The sequence below is a fragment of the Gossypium hirsutum genome, chromosome D13 (genome assembly GCF_007990345.1).
Source record: "Gossypium hirsutum isolate 1008001.06 chromosome D13, Gossypium_hirsutum_v2.1, whole genome shotgun sequence".
Taxonomy (NCBI): domain Eukaryota; kingdom Viridiplantae; phylum Streptophyta; class Magnoliopsida; order Malvales; family Malvaceae; genus Gossypium; species Gossypium hirsutum.
Genome location: NC_053449.1, coordinates 20,011,216 through 20,028,031, shown reverse-complemented (window position 1 = coordinate 20,028,031; position 16,816 = coordinate 20,011,216). Strand labels below are relative to the sequence as shown.

General features: G+C 31.9%; 1 protein-coding gene across 1 annotated transcript; it reads right to left on the bottom strand.

Annotated features, from left to right (window-relative positions):
* Positions 1 to 12,710: 12,710 nt before the first annotated feature.
* LOC107919342 (cation/H(+) antiporter 4) lies at positions 12,711 to 15,276 on the bottom strand. The gene is made up of 3 exons (XM_016848817.1): positions 15,016 to 15,276; positions 13,921 to 14,913; positions 12,711 to 13,832 (listed from the first exon to the last, which is right to left on the bottom strand). The coding sequence occupies exons 1-3, from the start codon at positions 15,274 to 15,276 to the stop codon at positions 12,711 to 12,713; spliced, it is 2,376 nt and encodes a 791-aa protein (XP_016704306.1).
* Between the last annotated feature and the right edge of the window lie 1,540 nt (positions 15,277 to 16,816).

The window sequence follows — 16,816 nt, the reverse complement described above, 5'->3', positions numbered from 1 at the left end:
TCCCCTAAGGCCGTGGCTTTCTCCTTCCTTTCTTTCCTTTTTCTTTTCTTTCTTTTTCTTTCTGTTTCGTTTCTATCTTTCTTTCTTTTTATTTATTCTTTATTTTATCATTATAATATAATATAATATAATATAATATAATATAATATAATTTAACTTTAAATTTTATAAGTATCTTCATCCTTATACTGCCTCATTTAATGCTAATGGCATAATTGCTTATTTAGTCCCTTAAATTTTTTTAATCTATAATTCAACTTTCACCCTATATGCAATTTAGTCCTTATACCTAATTACTTTTAATTCAAGCAAATTCACTTAATTGAAACTTAATTAATTACACAACTAGTTTTGTAAATATTTTTAATTTAATTTACGGGAACGGAGTTCCCAGAATGCACTTTTTTTTTAATTTGATCCATTGCTCTTAATTAACTACCGAAATATTAAAATTTCTTAACAAAAATTTAATACCACCTTAATGACTCTCCGTAAATTTTTATAAAAATATTTACAGCCTAGTTTATAAAAATAAGTTCCCGATACCTCATTTTCTAAAACCACTTGAACTTAATAAATCGTTTATATAACATAAATTATTAAATCAGAACTTTTGTAAAAATCACATTTGATTCATAAATATTAAATAATAATATTTATGAACTTACTCGTCGAATTTGGTGGTGTTGAAATCACTGTTTTCGACACCACTGAAAAATAGGCTGTTACATATCAAGTGCATGTGGTGTGATGCAAACGGTCATAAAGACTCTAAATGTCCAACATATTCATTGAAGAAAACATCCAAACTTTCTCAACTTAATTGATGCTAATAGTCACATGATACTTGCAAGCTTAGGAACGTAAGTATGACACATAGCCTATTGAGAAGTTTTTGTCTACTGCTATCATTGAATAAGATGATTTAAATGAGCAAGAAATCTCGAGTGACATCGTTTGTGAAGACAATAAATGTGACTTTTTGTCTATATAGTAATAGTGTGAGCTATGATGATAGTAATAGTGCAAACTATGATGACATAGATAGTGAACTTTGTGAGCAGGAAAAAAATTGATAGTGAGAATTGTTTCCTAGAGTCTATGAATTGGATGAGTTAGACATCTATTCTCCTCCTACATAGTTGTATTGTGATGAATATGTTCAAATTTTTTTTGAGGGGTTAAAGGGAAATGAGGATGATTCATGGAGAAAGACTGAGAGAAAAGAGACCTTGAGCGATAAAAGTTAATTTAATGGTCCAACTTTAGTGAGTGAAAATTCTTATGAGGTAAAATTAGAGAGTTCAATTCACATTGAAAAAGAGAATGGAAAGAAAGGTAGAACCTATCTGAAATAGATGAATGATTATGTTTTCACTAACTTTAACTTGAATTTGTCTAGTGGACTTATTTCATTATTTCAAGAATTTGTTGATCATTTGAGAAGAGCTTGATTAAACCATACCTATGATAAATATTTTTTCTTGTTCAGCCAAAGAAAAAATTCGGGGACGAATCTTTTCGAGGAAAGGGGGAATGATACATGCATAGATTGAGTGAAACTCAATTAACGGCTCTAATAAACTTTCCAAGAAATAATCCATGGAAAATTGAAGGATAAAAAAAGAATTCTCACGACTGCTTGAAGAAAATCGAGAAAAAAACTACTTCTAAAAATCAAAAGAAAGAAATCTTGCACAAAGAAACTAACTCTCAGAGTTAAAAACTTTATTAATAAAAACAATTGTATCTTTAATGAAAAATGCAGAGGCCCTTATATAGGCTAGCTAATTATATTTTAAATAAAACTCTCAAGTATATTGAAACTCTATTAATCTAAACAAGAAGTATTTTAAACTAAACTTTCTTGTTGGCTAAGAAAGATAACTCCTAATTAACTTGAAATACTTTTAAAAAAATCTAAAATTTTGTATAAATATAATATTGGACTCATGTATAATAAAAACTAAGCCTAAAATTCGAACCCAATATGATTTAAACTCGAATTAAAAGCCCCAAGCTCGTAATTTTCATAATAATCCCCTCTAGAGACTCTGTTCTCATAGTCTTCACTAAAATGGTCACAACTTGATCTCCAAAACTCGGAATCGAATGATGCAAAGTTGTTTCGAAGCTAAGAGATAGATCTTCGAAAGCTATACATACATCTCAACCCATAAATGCCTGAATCCCATCCAAAAACTCGTTGCAAGTCAACTGAGTTTTCAAACTTGAAATTAGCACTGGAACAACAAAAATATGCAAGTTTACATAGTTTGTGACAAGTATATTGAGTTATCGTCTCCACAGGGACTGTTAAGCAATTTTTTGTGAGAAGTTAGAATTTATACAAATTGGTTTAAGTAAAATAATATGAGTTAAAAATATGGGGCAAACACATAAATGTGAATTAACTATTCTAAATTAATAAACTAAAGATTATCTAAGTATGAAATTGAATACCAAAAATTAGGCAAGTCTTAAAAGTTTATCACAATAGCATATGAATGTCAGAATAATCATCCTTCCTAGTTTAGAATTATTTAATTTATTAAAAGATGTTACGAAAATTCCATGGCTAAATCAAACATTTATTAACCCTAATCATACTTAGTAAAACATTAGAATTAATTAATTATTAAACCTATCTCGCATATTTCTATGTTTAAGAGATTTAAAAATTCATAAGTAAAACAATTTACAGGGTTTTGTAAGGTAATAATAGTTTTGGTATTATTACAGATTTAATCCTTACATGATTAATTATTACACCATACAAGTATTATGTCGATTAATGAAAACCTTGTTCAGATTAATTAATTAATTCATACATTCCTTCACATTAATCATGTAATAGAAACTTAATCATGATTTTACTTGTATGCATAAATAGATTGAAAAGCATAGAACATCATTTAACAGAATTAAATAAAACCAACTAAGGAAATCAAATCATTCCAACACAAATAAATTAAAGCAATCTGTAATATGCCAAATCCAACCTTTTAGGAGGATCTGAGTATGATGTGTCACTACAAAAAAATCATCTATCTTTAAAACTATTTTTGGCGTATACTCTGCAAAACTAGGGTTTCGTATTAAACATTTAATAAAATAATAAAATAAAAGTAAGCCATGTGGCGTATAAGCTTTAATAAGATAGTTTTCATCGTATGAAATATAACACTGGAAAATCATTTCATATCTCAAATAAAGCTTCATTAAAACATAGTTTATCAACATAGGTTTTGAGTACAATTTCTTCTCAAATTACAACCAGTCACCCCTCCAATATGTCATGTATAGTACAAAATAACAGAAGTCTTACAACAGCAGATATCTTCTGGCATAGTCTAATAGAATGTCTTCCTTCAACAGTAAGCCTGAGAAGGAAAATAAAAACAGGGTAAGTTCAAAAAAACTTAGTGAGTTCTAGAAGAAGTCTTATCAATAACCACTAATACTTCAATAGAAAATATCAAAGACTCAAACGCAATTACACGGTTCACCCTATGGCGAGTACTCTACACAGTCAGTCTATACGTCGATTTAATATTCCTTTGGCACATAAATTACGCCCATATAACCATACAAATAAACCTTCTTCATGCCATCCACATACCCAAATCCTTAGTCAGATTCATGTAATATATTCCATTCATATTACTTTGTTTGTATCCTTTGTCGTGATTTGTCAATCTAGTTTGCACTATACATTTGCCCTACCAGAGGCTACATAACTATTTTAATGTATCACGATCTACCAATTCAATGTACATCTTATTGGGGTGCATCTGTGAGCCTCCATTATACTTTTACACTATTTGTAGTCTTCACCCAAGAAATTGGAAAATTATAACAAATCTTGTTACAGATTCTACTTCAGATCAAGCTAATTCTCCTGTTGGTGGTGCATGATCTTCATCACATTCTCATCCTCAGAACATGGACATTTCTTTGATTTTTAAGGGAGCTTATGGAAAATAGAAGACTACTGTTGGTTCACCAAGTAAGACAGCAACAAGAAAGATAAGAAAAGGTCCAAATTAGATGAGAGCATTCAAGAATCTGAAAGTAGTGAATGCCCTCCACTAGTAAGGCATAAATGAAATAAGGAGCCTGTTACTGCAGCCACCCACTCATTTCTGATTCCTGCTCTTCTCGAGATTCCTTTAGCACCTAAAAAGTCCTCCACTCAAACAGGTTCTCCCATACACATTCCTGATCCCTCATTGTCAGGGAATCCCACAGAGATGATTCCTTTAATTCAGTCAACTGTCTCACCTCCTCAAACACGTAATACTTTCCCTAATGAATCAGGAAAAAGTCTTCATTAGTGTGATCTTTTAGAGTCAGTGTCATCTCCCACGTCTCTCAGCTCCATATTTCAGCAACAACTAAGTTTGCTACCTCTACAATTAAGTGAAGCTTTCTCCTATTACCTTACATTCGAGAGGGTCCCCTATTATTGACGGCTCAAATCTCAAAGATCATGTCTATTGAACATGGTATTTGGACTGCGCTCTCAAGGTAAGCATTACAACAACATGAAAGTAATTTTAGAAAAATCTGTGAAATCAGGTGAAGACGCTTTGGAGTAACATATCACAACTCTAAAGGGTAAGCATGGGGATGCTCAAGCAGAGAATAATTAGTTGAAAGAAGAGATCAATCACTTGAAGGATGAGAAATCTATCTTAGTGGAGAAGCTTAAAGGTCAAGAAGAAAGTCACAAGACAGAGTTAGAGAGGCTACGCCAATCTTGCAAGGAAACATTTAGAAAGTTTCAAGAGGATACTCAAAAGAATCTTATTGAGGTTTTGCCAAAATGGAGATCAAATTTGATTTTGTATGCCCAAGTGCCCGCACGTCCTCTTGATCTTAGAAGAGTACATTTCGACTGCTTAAAAGACTTTTCTACTAAGTCACTTAACTTTGATGTTTATCATCCATAGGGCGAATAATGGAAACAATCAGATGAACTTATCATTCCACTTGTGCCCATTATTGAAGAACATGATGGGGAAGATCCTTTTCCAACTGAAGAGATCCCAATTGTACCCACTGATCAGACTAATGAGGGTGAGGACTGAAATTTCCTTTGTATAATTATGTTCTTTATTTTCTTAGTTAATGTATTTTACCTTTAGCAATGAACCCATCATTTGCTTTTCTCTTACCTATTTGTCTAATCATCATTTCTCTTCATTAAACTCTTGTTAATACATTTATCACATAATAGAATAATTTCAACATACTTGACTAACTCTACCAGATTCGGTGTATTATGCATACAAGGTGTCTTCACCTTCGTGGTCTAAGAATCGACTAAATCACACTATGATACCAAACTTGTAACATCCTTAACCCTATCTGAATAACCGAATCTTGATATTGGGTATTACCAACAAATACAGGCAGAAACTTAGCCTACTTATAGGAATTACAATCAATTACGACTTAATTAAAAAATTTCTAACTTGAATACATAAACATGTACAAGAAGTAAATGCAACTACAACACGTGGTAATTAAAATACAACGATATTTGATTTGAAATCCTAATCTATTACATACACATCAAGTATGGAATTCTCAATGACAATTCAGACTTTGAATATGCTGCCAAACTTGCTTTGTATGCATAATAACCCACTACACCCTTTCCTTTAGTGTAGTCTTGGCATCATTCCTCTTGGCTTATACTCACATTCAACCTAAAACAAAAGTATAAACTCGTGTATGCTCATAAGAGCTTAGTGAGAAAACATCATTTATTTGAGTCATATTTGCGCATTTCAACCGATAATTTATATAGATGATCTCATCGTTCTTAACCTTCAATTTTGTCTCTGACAAATACTTCCCCAAGTTATATTCCATTATATTTGTCTGATACTATGTCTCACTCTGAAACTATTTCTTTTTTCTTAAAAATGTCTTCGATGCATCACTTACATCTTTCAATGTCTGAGTCATCACCTCATCATAATTCTAGAAAAAACACATGCGCAGATCACAAGTACTTCCTTTGGTCATACAAATTCATGCCCCTAGTCATAATACATTTTCAATGGTAACACATTATGTAATACCCCGAAAATTACTACAGTAAGAAAGTAAGATATTATCCTTGATATAGTAAATTAAGGGAATAAAGTGACAAAAAGGGAAATTTTGAGTTATGTCAACATTGGAAAGTATATTAGGATATATTAATTCCAAGAAAGGACTAAATCGTAAAATTGAGAAAAGTTTTGAGACCCAAAAGTAAATACTCAAAATTTGAGGGGTTAAAGTGTAAATATGAGAAATTTGAAGGACTAATAGTGCAAATATTTTAAGGGTGGAATGATCTAGAAACTAAGGAAAATGATGAATTAGGACCAAATTGAATAGGTGAAGATATATGAGGGACTCAATCGTAATTTTACCAAATTAAGTGATGACTCAAGGATGAAATTTTAAAAGATCATAAAAGGGAAAAATGGTCATTTAGCAAGGAAGATAATTTTGAAGAGTAATGATGATGTTGGTGATATTTTATATTAAAATCAAATAAATAAATAGTAGTTTATTAATATTTTGACTTGATTTTTTAATTATTTTATTTTATTATTATTTTATTTAGTATATAAGCAAAGAAAGATGAAGAATTATCTTCATCTTTCCATGCTACAACGTGAGAAGGAGAGGAAGAAAATAAATTTTCTTTTCTTTACAATTTGGTCCTTTACTATGAAATCCCACTTTTTCTCTCAAATTCTTTGAAAATTTTCATAACCACCAAAAAGAAGAAGTGAAGTAGAGACACTAGAGAGTTAAAATATCAACTTGGAAGAGAGAAATTGGAAGTGAAAGTGGAGAAAATGGTAGAAAAAGTGAGGAAATTAAAGAGACAAGGTAAGTACTTCAAGAAATTTATTTTATTTAAATTTTAATTAAGTATAGAGTATGCTAAATTAGTTGAATTAATTGTGAATGTGCTAATATTATGTATGAAAATTAAAATGGTATATTGAAGTAGTAGAAGAAGAGAATAAATTGTAAAGTAAACAAAATAGGTTATGTGAATTTGAATGTTTAAAAGAGAATACAAATGAAGCGTGATGATACAAAAAGTGAATGTGTGGGAAAATTTCAAGTTACATTAATTTTTTTTAAGGACTAAATTGTAAAGTGTACAAAATTTTATGTGTGAAATAAAGTATTGTGTTAGGAAGTTTAAATGAAATGTTAAGTGTTAATGAATTAGTTACAAAGTGATGTTAAAGTGAAATTATAGTAAATAATGAATTTTCAAGATATTAGGAATTAAATTATAAATTTTTATGGTAGAATGATATCTGAGTCTAGTTTCAAAAAAATCAAGCAGTTCTTAATTTAGAATTCTGTAGCTCAAGATATAAATAATTTAGTGACTATGACTCAAGTGGACAACTTTGAATGAATATATAAGTAAATAGTGGAATTATAGATGATGTTACATATAAGCATGTTATATACATTAAGGATGTGGAATGTAGAGGAGGAGGAGGAAAATATATATGACTATTCAGCTAGCATGGGTTTACATTAAAAATGGCTAATTTGCATGTTTTAGGCTCAATGACTAAATTGAATAAAAGTAAAATTTTAGGGGTAATTTTGTAAAAATGTAAAAATATAAAAATTGCATGAAATGAATTGTTTTATTGTCTAAATTAATGTTTGAAATAAATTATTAATATTAACTGGGTTTAGAGCATTAATTTTTTTGTATGATGATAATGTAAAGTGATTTTGTTGAATATTGATATTAGTATCAAATTGTGAAAATAGTTAAAATATTAGGGTTTGGTATTAAATTTCTTTTTTATTAAGTGTTTTATGATAGCCTACAATATTTGGATAAATTATTAATCAAGAAAAATTAATTTATTTGATAGATTAACTAGTTGAGGGACTAAATTGTAAAAGTTATAAAAGTTGGGGTAATTATGTAAACTTGAAAAAATAGAAGGGTATAAATTGTGAAATGAATTGGAACTGAAATATATGCTAATAAATACGAAATTTTATATTTTAGAACAATATTCTGAAGATACTCATGAATAAAAAAATAGCGGAATAGTCCCTGAACTCCTGCAAATATTTCACTTCAATTTAGGTAAGTTCGTATGGTTAAAGTTTAATAATTATCTAGAAATTGTTAAAAGATGTTACATATTTAATATATTATTGAAAATGAAATGTTGTTAAATTTATTATGTATTTAATATATTATTGAATAAAACTGAAATATTATTGTATTATGAATTGGAATGAACATTCAGCTAAAGTGGAACGTGGGATTGATACAGTGCAAAGGAGAAATTGACAGCAAATTACCCAAGTAAACTGAGGTTTAGCATTTGTTGCGAACTTTCATGTTTAATTTCCGTTTAGCTCTTATGAGCTTTAGTTAACTCATATAAGTTTTTGTTTAACCCTTATGGGTTTCTATTCAGCTCTTTTGAGCTTCAGTTTAACCCTTATCGGTTTTCGTTCAACTCTTTTGAGCTTCAATTTAACCCTTATGGGTTTCCGTTCAGCTCTTACGAGCTTCAGTTCAACCCTTATGGGTTTCTGTTTAGCACTTATGTGCTTCTGTGCAACCTTCGGGCTTCTGAATATGGTGTACTCATATCCGTAAGCAGTTCCCCGATTCGGTAAGATCTGATAAGTGACATATGAAATTAATGTTTGAAGACTTAATGTTATTATTGGTGTTGATCTGAAATAAGTGTATTCATCGATTGAAATTGTGATGAGTAATAAATTCAAGTGTGATATGTTGATAAAATAAGTTTATCAATGTTGAATTTATATGAAACATGTTCAAGTATGCTAACAAGTGTTATTGTTGATGTTTAGACAAATGCCAAGCTACTGGTTAAATGGTAATATGTTTATTTATATGATGCATTGAAAGGTTAAATGCTCAAATGAAAATATACTTGTGCTCATGAAAGAGTGGTAAGTTTTAAATTATGCAATTTTTTATGAAATGGTTTATCATATGATTAATTTTAAAAAGTGGCTAAGTTCAAATGCATTAGCTTATGGTTATGGTGGTATGGTATGTTTATGATTGGTGAGTTATGCATATGGAATGAGTGAGGAAAGTAAAGAAATGCAAATGAAAATTTAGAAATTTGGAATAGTTAAAGTTGTTGAATATACTTTATGAATATTTAGGTATCAATATTGGATTATTCTGGATATGTATAAATTTCGTATTTAAAATGAATTGATATGATTAAACTTTATACGAGCCTACTAAGCATTCATTGCTTACGTAATTGTTTTCTTTTATTTTTCAGATTATTGGAAGCTCGATTAGGTTGGAAGCTTGTCGGAGATATATCACACTATCCATCGGTTCTATCGGTAATTTTGAATGTTTTAATTTTGGTCATAATGACATGTATAGGTATTTTGTTTAATATTGGTCTATATGTAAATTATTGAGATTAGTCACTTATTTTAGCTTATGTTGAATGCCATATTATAGTTTGCAGATTTGCGAATTGGTGGGGCTAGGTTAGTAACAAATTGGGAAATATGGCTTGTAAAATGACCTATTTTCGTCCATACGGGCAGAGACACAGACGTGTGTCTCAACCGTGTATGGTCGTGTCCCCTGTATCTTAAATTTGCACAAAACATAATGCCCACACGGCCTGAGACACAAACGTGTCTCCAAACCGTGTGAGTCACACGACCTGGACACACGGCCGTGTGACCCTTACAGTGTTGAAAATTTTAAATATTTTCGAAAAATTTTCTGAGTTTTCGACTTAGTCCCTATTTGTTTCTAATGCGTAATTTGGTCCTCGAGGGCTCGTTTAAGGGATAATACGTATAATTTTTATTGGTTTCTAATATGAATGCTAGATGAAATGAAATGTATGATAATTAATTTTGTAAACTCCGGTAATACTCCGTAACCCTGTTTCGGCGACGGATTCGGGTTAGGGGTATTACACATTACATCTCTATTTCTCTTCAATTCGTTATTTTCGACCGAGTCTTAGTCTTACATAATAATTTACCATACAGTCCATAGATACACTTTGTTCTTATTGACTCCATTGATTACGCTTAAAATCCATACAGAAAGCGCCACTAAGGAAATTCATTAGTATACGCCATGAAGGCTTTACCGTGACACGCTATAAACAACATCTTTCAACCTCTTCACTGAGAGTCCTATTAAGACACGCCACAAGATAGTCCCTCCAGAGTATGCCACAAAGGCTATCCTTGTAGGGTTCGCCACAGAGGCTATCCCTTCATAATTCGCCACAATGGTTTTTCTTTCATGATTCGTCACAAAATATTTCCTTTCATATTTCTCCACAAAGGCTTTTCTTTCATGACTCACCACAAAAGCATTTATTTCATGACGTGTTTACGATATAGGTTTGCCTAAACTCACGCTATGTGAGGTTTTTCCATTATCATCTTGGGACACGCAGAGAACCCCATTGGGTAATAACTGTCCTTTAATTCCTTTCAAAAGGTGCCATGGCCATGGGGTTGCTTTTTAGAGTTCGTGTTTAAAGTCTTGACAGACCCCTTTTGACAACACCGCGGTGAACAGACACGAACTCACTTGACAGACCCATCATGTATTAACACAATCCTCATTCACCATTTAGATCACTAACTTACTCTTAACATAATATACATCATAGCATACATCTAAGACACACATATACAATCAAACTCCCCATCATGTTACTTGAATCATCAGATCTATACCAGATGTACATACCATCCTCAACAAACACATAATCGTAAATATCCTTAAGTAGTTTTCTGTAGATCTTTTAGTCACAAATATATCATACTATAAATTTCAAGATCTCGACATCACCTTTTTAACTAGTTTTCTATAGATCTTTTAGTACAAATAGTACACATATAAGAGTTAGCATAAAGACTCACTTGACAACCAAAAATAGCAGTTTGAACTCCAGATCCAACAAGAAACTATAATAACCATTGCTTATTAAACAAGAGAATACCATTAAAACTCATTTGTAACCTTTACCATCATCTTAAACCTAGATAACCCTCACATAAAGCCTTACTTCTTCATTTTACTATCCATCTATATATTCAGACTTAATCTTTCATAACTTTAACATGTAAGGTCACAGTACTTACCTTGACATGGAGTAGTCACTAACAAAGATCCAGATTTACAACTCCAGTTTAAAGGGGAAGGAAATACTTTTTGGTTCCTCCATATTTAGATAACAATACTTTAGAAGAAAGAAGAAACTCCCTCCTTTCTCTACCCTTAATATCCACATATTTAACCTAAGTCCTTATTGGAACTTGACACGTGTCAAAACTTTCAGCACTGCATTTCTAAATGGTTTACAACTGTAGAGAGAACCTAATTTAAAATCTAATTGAAAATCCAATAAATTATATACTTGGTTCTTCGGTTCTATCAATTTGTAATCAAAATTTTTTTTAACGTAACTAGCACAGTAACTCAATGGACTTGGCGTACACTACCTTCGGCAATAACTCCAACTTACAAAATTCTCAATACTTTTGCCAAACTCCCCTTCCTTACAACTTAACACATTTTGAGTTTGATCCCTACATAATATTCTAACGTTTGCTATGTGCCCGATCTTATACGCCAAAACAACTATTGGGTGGATAGAGCCGCGTTCCATGGATTATTCTCAGCCTACTCGCCAAAACTTAGTACCCACAAAAAACTGGGTGTTACATGCTTAAAGCATGACTTGGTCTTCACAAAGTCTTAAATTCCACAAAAAGATTGTCATTATCAAAGGAAATATGAATTCAAATAATGTGCTTTGAGCTATGCTTAAAGAATAAATATTGAAGAAGAAAACAAGAAATTTAAAAACTCGAAATAAAAGAAAATTATTATGTTAAAATAAAAAAAATAAACTAAATGTAATTGAACATTTAAAATACAAAAAAAAAAATTAGTTCATGTCATCTATTACATCTCGGACATACATTGATTATTTTTGCTTCCTCAAAAAAACATTGTTAATGAATTTGAGTAATTTGTATAACGTATGACAAGTTTATGTATCAGATTGGACAAAACAAAAGGCTTAGAAATTAAATTAGGAAAAAATGTGTTAAAGGTTAGATACCAAATGTTATATTAAGCTAATCTTTTAATGATGTTAGTAATATGAACTAAGACATACCACTAATAGTACGGTTAGTATTTGATACCCTATCAGTGTACATTTTTTATTTCACAATCAGCCTTAAAAATTACAATATATCTATTTTTATATTTATTTTTTAAAATATTTTTTATATCCCTATAGGACATTTATCATCACTCTCACCCTACTAGTGAAGTCTAAAAACTTCACTGGAAGTGTACTAAATATTTTTCCTTAATATTTTTAGTAATAAAAGAAAATCATATTATAGCAGATTAAATTACAATCACTAAATCTTTTAAGTTGAATATAGTAGAGGATGAAAACCATAATTTTGTAATAATTAATAACTAAATTAAATTAAAAATTAGTTATTCCCTGAATAGAATATATTTATATTTGTACAACTGTCAAAACAATATATATACATACACATATCCTATCTAATGTCATTAGTGACAATGAAAAAAGATTACTACAGATTTATCCTATCGTATGCATTGGGGTTCAAGTAGTCCTTTGTTGTTGTTGCACAATCAACAAAGAATATTTGCCAATAAAATCTGCAGAAGAAAGTAAGTCTCCAATAATCCCAATCTCTTGAAATTCACACCACTCCTGTAGACCTGAGGTCTGAGGATTTTCCCTCTTGTATCGTCTCCCAACAATGATAAGTTGGTAGTCTTCCACAATGGATCGAAGATAATTTGAAGTTTCCGGTCCATCTTTTACTTGTTTCTCAATGTATGTTAAGCATTTACTTTGTTTAATGTCACTCAACATTGCATCATCAAGCATTCTATCATTCTCGGTTAGGATGGCGCCTAAGCTGTTTGCAGCTTTGAAATGGATTACGGTAAGGCTAACATTTTTGTCTTGGGAAATGCGTTTAGCTAGCGCTAGAGCCTCCCTATCATCTTGACCCCCCATGAATATCACTGCAATGTTGTAGGATGAGGAGTTATTTGATGCTAATGGATCTCTAACATTGGAACCTTTTAGGTTGCGGCGTCCTTCAACAAGGATCCCTATCGAGCAAGGCGCCCTTTCAAGGATGTCAAAGTTCAGGCTTCTTATGGTTTGATCTTCTGATTCGATGCTCCCGTCAATGTACCACCTCCGGTGAAACGGGAGTATTATAAAGGATGTAAGGCGGTCCATGGCAAGGTTGCATATATCCTCGTACATCAAATTTGGTGGAGATACTGCGGTGAAAACGTTCACTGATACAGCTTCCCTATTGTCCCGCTCAAACTGTTCGAAAGCGAGCACGACATTCTCGGAGTACGACTTGTTGGGCTGTGTTTTCTTTTGCTTATGATGAGCAATGAAAAGCGGTGTGGCTCGCCCACTAAGCTTGACAAGGTGAAGGACATCCAAAGCAATGGAGCTGTCCCTAATCAGACATGAGGCATTAAATAGGTTGATAATAGAACTGACATTACTTGGCACATGAACGCAACTGATCAATCGAAGCTCCTGGTTGAGCTTGGAGTTCATGATGGTCCTCTTTTGAAAGCATAAATACTTCCTAGATGGATCATAAAGCTTTTTCACAAGTATTGGCACAATGCTTGCAACCAAAATGATCACAATAGTCATGTGAGTAAATATATCCTCTGATATAACCTGCATTTGTTTAAGGGAATCAAACAAGAAAGCATTAGACACCTCTACTTATGTCAATTATCATCTCAACAATAGAAGAAATACATACTCTGCTGTCATTCATGATGCTGTAGGAACCCATCTCAACAATTCCTTTGGATATCATTATAAACGCAAGTGCGAAAGAATCCCTTGTAGGCATCTTGCACAATAAGGGCACTAGAAGAGAGACCACAAATTTGATCAAAAGTGTTACCACAGCTCCAATGGCTTGGTGATATGCAAACTTGGTAGAGTCCTTAAAGTAAGACGGATCAAACCTTAGGCCACATGTTGTAGCAAATATAGGCAAAAACAATCCTGAAATTATAGGGTCTAACTTTTCGACTAGAGCGGATCCCAAAGGGGGTCCATCTGGGACAGCCAAGCCCAGAATAAATGGACCAAATAGAAAATATACACGAAAAAGTTTAGTGAACCTAGGTGACATCATGAATGCCAAAACGACGATAAAAAAGCACATATCTTTGATTTGGCCAGCCTCAGGCGTGCGTTTCACCATCCATTCCATCACTGGTCGCAACACAAACACCACGATTACAATAAAGAGCAGAGCCAGTCCAACATCCATTAGAGCCTCTTTTATTCCTTTTTCAATTCCCGTTTTCACCCATAGGCTAAACACGGTAAGAACTAATGTCACAATGTCACCTATAAGTGCTGCAGATAATCCAAGCCTGCCGAGTTCTGAGTTCAGGATTTTTAGCTCACTAAGAAGGCTATGTATGACCGGAAATGAAGTTCCAGAATATGTTACTGCGAGAAAGAAACTTTTGTTTGAAAACTCATTGCCTTCTGGGTGAAGATTCTTAATTGTGGTCATACAAAATATCAGAGGCACCACCACTGTGAGCAAGCCAATACATATGGCCTTCTTTCCAGATTTTAGTGTCAAGCTGAGGTCCATTTTCACCCCACTTAGAAACAAAAAGAACACAAAACCCAAGGCTCCCACTGTCCCCAAAACCGAAACACTATCCTCTGATATGTTAACAAAAGAATGTCGATCACTGAAAAGCATAGGACTGAGTAATATTCCTGCCTGCATTAGAGAAAAATTATTGACAAACGACAACCCTTTTATCAGAATTTCCTAAAAAGAAGAATAAAAATGTTATCATTTTGAGGGCATCCATGCACTTACAAGAATCTGGGAGATGAACAATGGCAGTCCCAATTTTTTGAGCAGACTATGAATTATTTGAGTGAGAACAAAAATGACAACCATCTGACAATGAAGCCTCGGCCCAGAATAGGTCATGAGCTGTTCATCTTTATCTTTTTCAACCAGTATAGTAGCCAAGCCCGGAGAGATGACTTTGGGAGGAAATGTAAGGCAAACCTCTGTAGATCTTTTCGTTTCCTCCATTCCAGTGGTGTAGGAGCTTGAATTACTATTTGCCATGGTTGTCCTCTCGCAGGGGTTAGAAGGTACAAAGATATTGATTGGAACTGGTAATGGATTTTGTTAGTGTTGGTGATGGAATGAATATAGCAAATTGGAATTATTTATAACATTAGTTTTAATTTTTTTGTTCATATATAGCACCAAGTTTCTTGCTTTTTTTTCTTTTTCAGTTTTATTGTTCTCGGTTTCAAAAACCAAAACTAGTTTTTGTTTAAAAGTTCGTATCGGTTGAACCATAGATCTTCGGTAAAACTCGTCTGCCTCTACAATGTGCCCACCTCCCCCGCCCCAGCATTAACAGATTTTTTCCGTTGCCCAACTTCTTTGTGTTAAAAACTCATTTTTAGTGTCTAAAATTTAACCTTTAATTATATTATTAAAATAAATAAATATGATGAATATTGCATTAATACATGAACTTGCAGAATTATTAAGACGTAACAACTTATATTAAAAAACATGAATATAAACACACATATTTTCTCTAAACTAAATATATGCTTAATAAAATATCAACACAGATATATTCTCTAAAACCAGTTTTGTTTAAACCTGAAATATTAGGGAAAGGCTCGTGATATTGATAAATAAATAAAAAAATTTAATCAGGATGACTATTTTTAGTCTAGATTTTCATTATCATCATATTCCCCAATAATTTGCCATAATTGGTTACTAACGAAAACAAATTAACAAGATCAAAGAACTTATTATTTGATAGTACATGTCTCCGTATGTAGACTCAACGACGTTATCAAATTTACCTATATATGAATAGAGTTATTAAGTTAGCTAGTGAAGAATCTTAAATTAGTTTTACATCTTTTGAAGTATTAAAAATCATATTTAGATATTAAAAAAATATTAGATGTAATGATAAGATAAATTACACATTTAAAAAAAATGAATTCAGATTCCTATTTTGAAGATTGCAATGTGGGGAAGACTAGCCAAATACCTAAACAGGATTAGTGTGACACCCCACACTCAACTCAGTCGTCGGACCCAAATGTGTGATGTCACGTTAGGTTGTCGAAGCAACTCAAACTAATATGAATCATTTTACAAATTTATAAAGCATATATATAAACATAATATAATTCAAATTATTTTCTTTTTAAATTCTATTCAAGTATTACAAGTGTCCAACAATCTCAAATTAATAGTCGCAGGGTTACACGAGATCCATTACAAAGTTTGGGTTCGAATCTAACACAGTATAACACAATTTTAGTAGTGTCTTAAGACAATAAGACCATTGTTGGATCTGGTGCCTTATGTGTAGTATATTTATTTTGTATACCTATATTTTTCGAATAAATTGTTTTAACAATAACACTCATTAATTACATTAATACCCTTTATATATTTTTCTCAATGTTTTTGCAGGCAAAGCAAAATGGAAGTAAATATTGACTCACTAGTTATCTAATGTTTAACTAATACTAAGCGGTATTACATAGTCGGATCGTAATACAGAAAGACAACTTGTATTAGTAGATAAACCTAAACATGTCTTTGGTTTAAATAGAAATGA

Excerpts from the sequence above, each read along its gene's own strand:
- LOC107919342 (XM_016848817.1), bottom strand. The coding sequence starts at position 15,276 with ATGGCAAATAGTAATTCAAGCTCCTACACCACTGGAATGGAGGAAACG. Across the intron at positions 14,914-15,015 it reads TGTTCATCTCCCAGATTCTT|GCAGGAATATTACTCAGTCC; the intron begins GTAAGTGCATGG and ends TCTCTAATGCAG. Across the intron at positions 13,833-13,920 it reads GCATCATGAATGACAGCAGA|GTTATATCAGAGGATATATT; the intron begins GTATGTATTTCT and ends AAACAAATGCAG.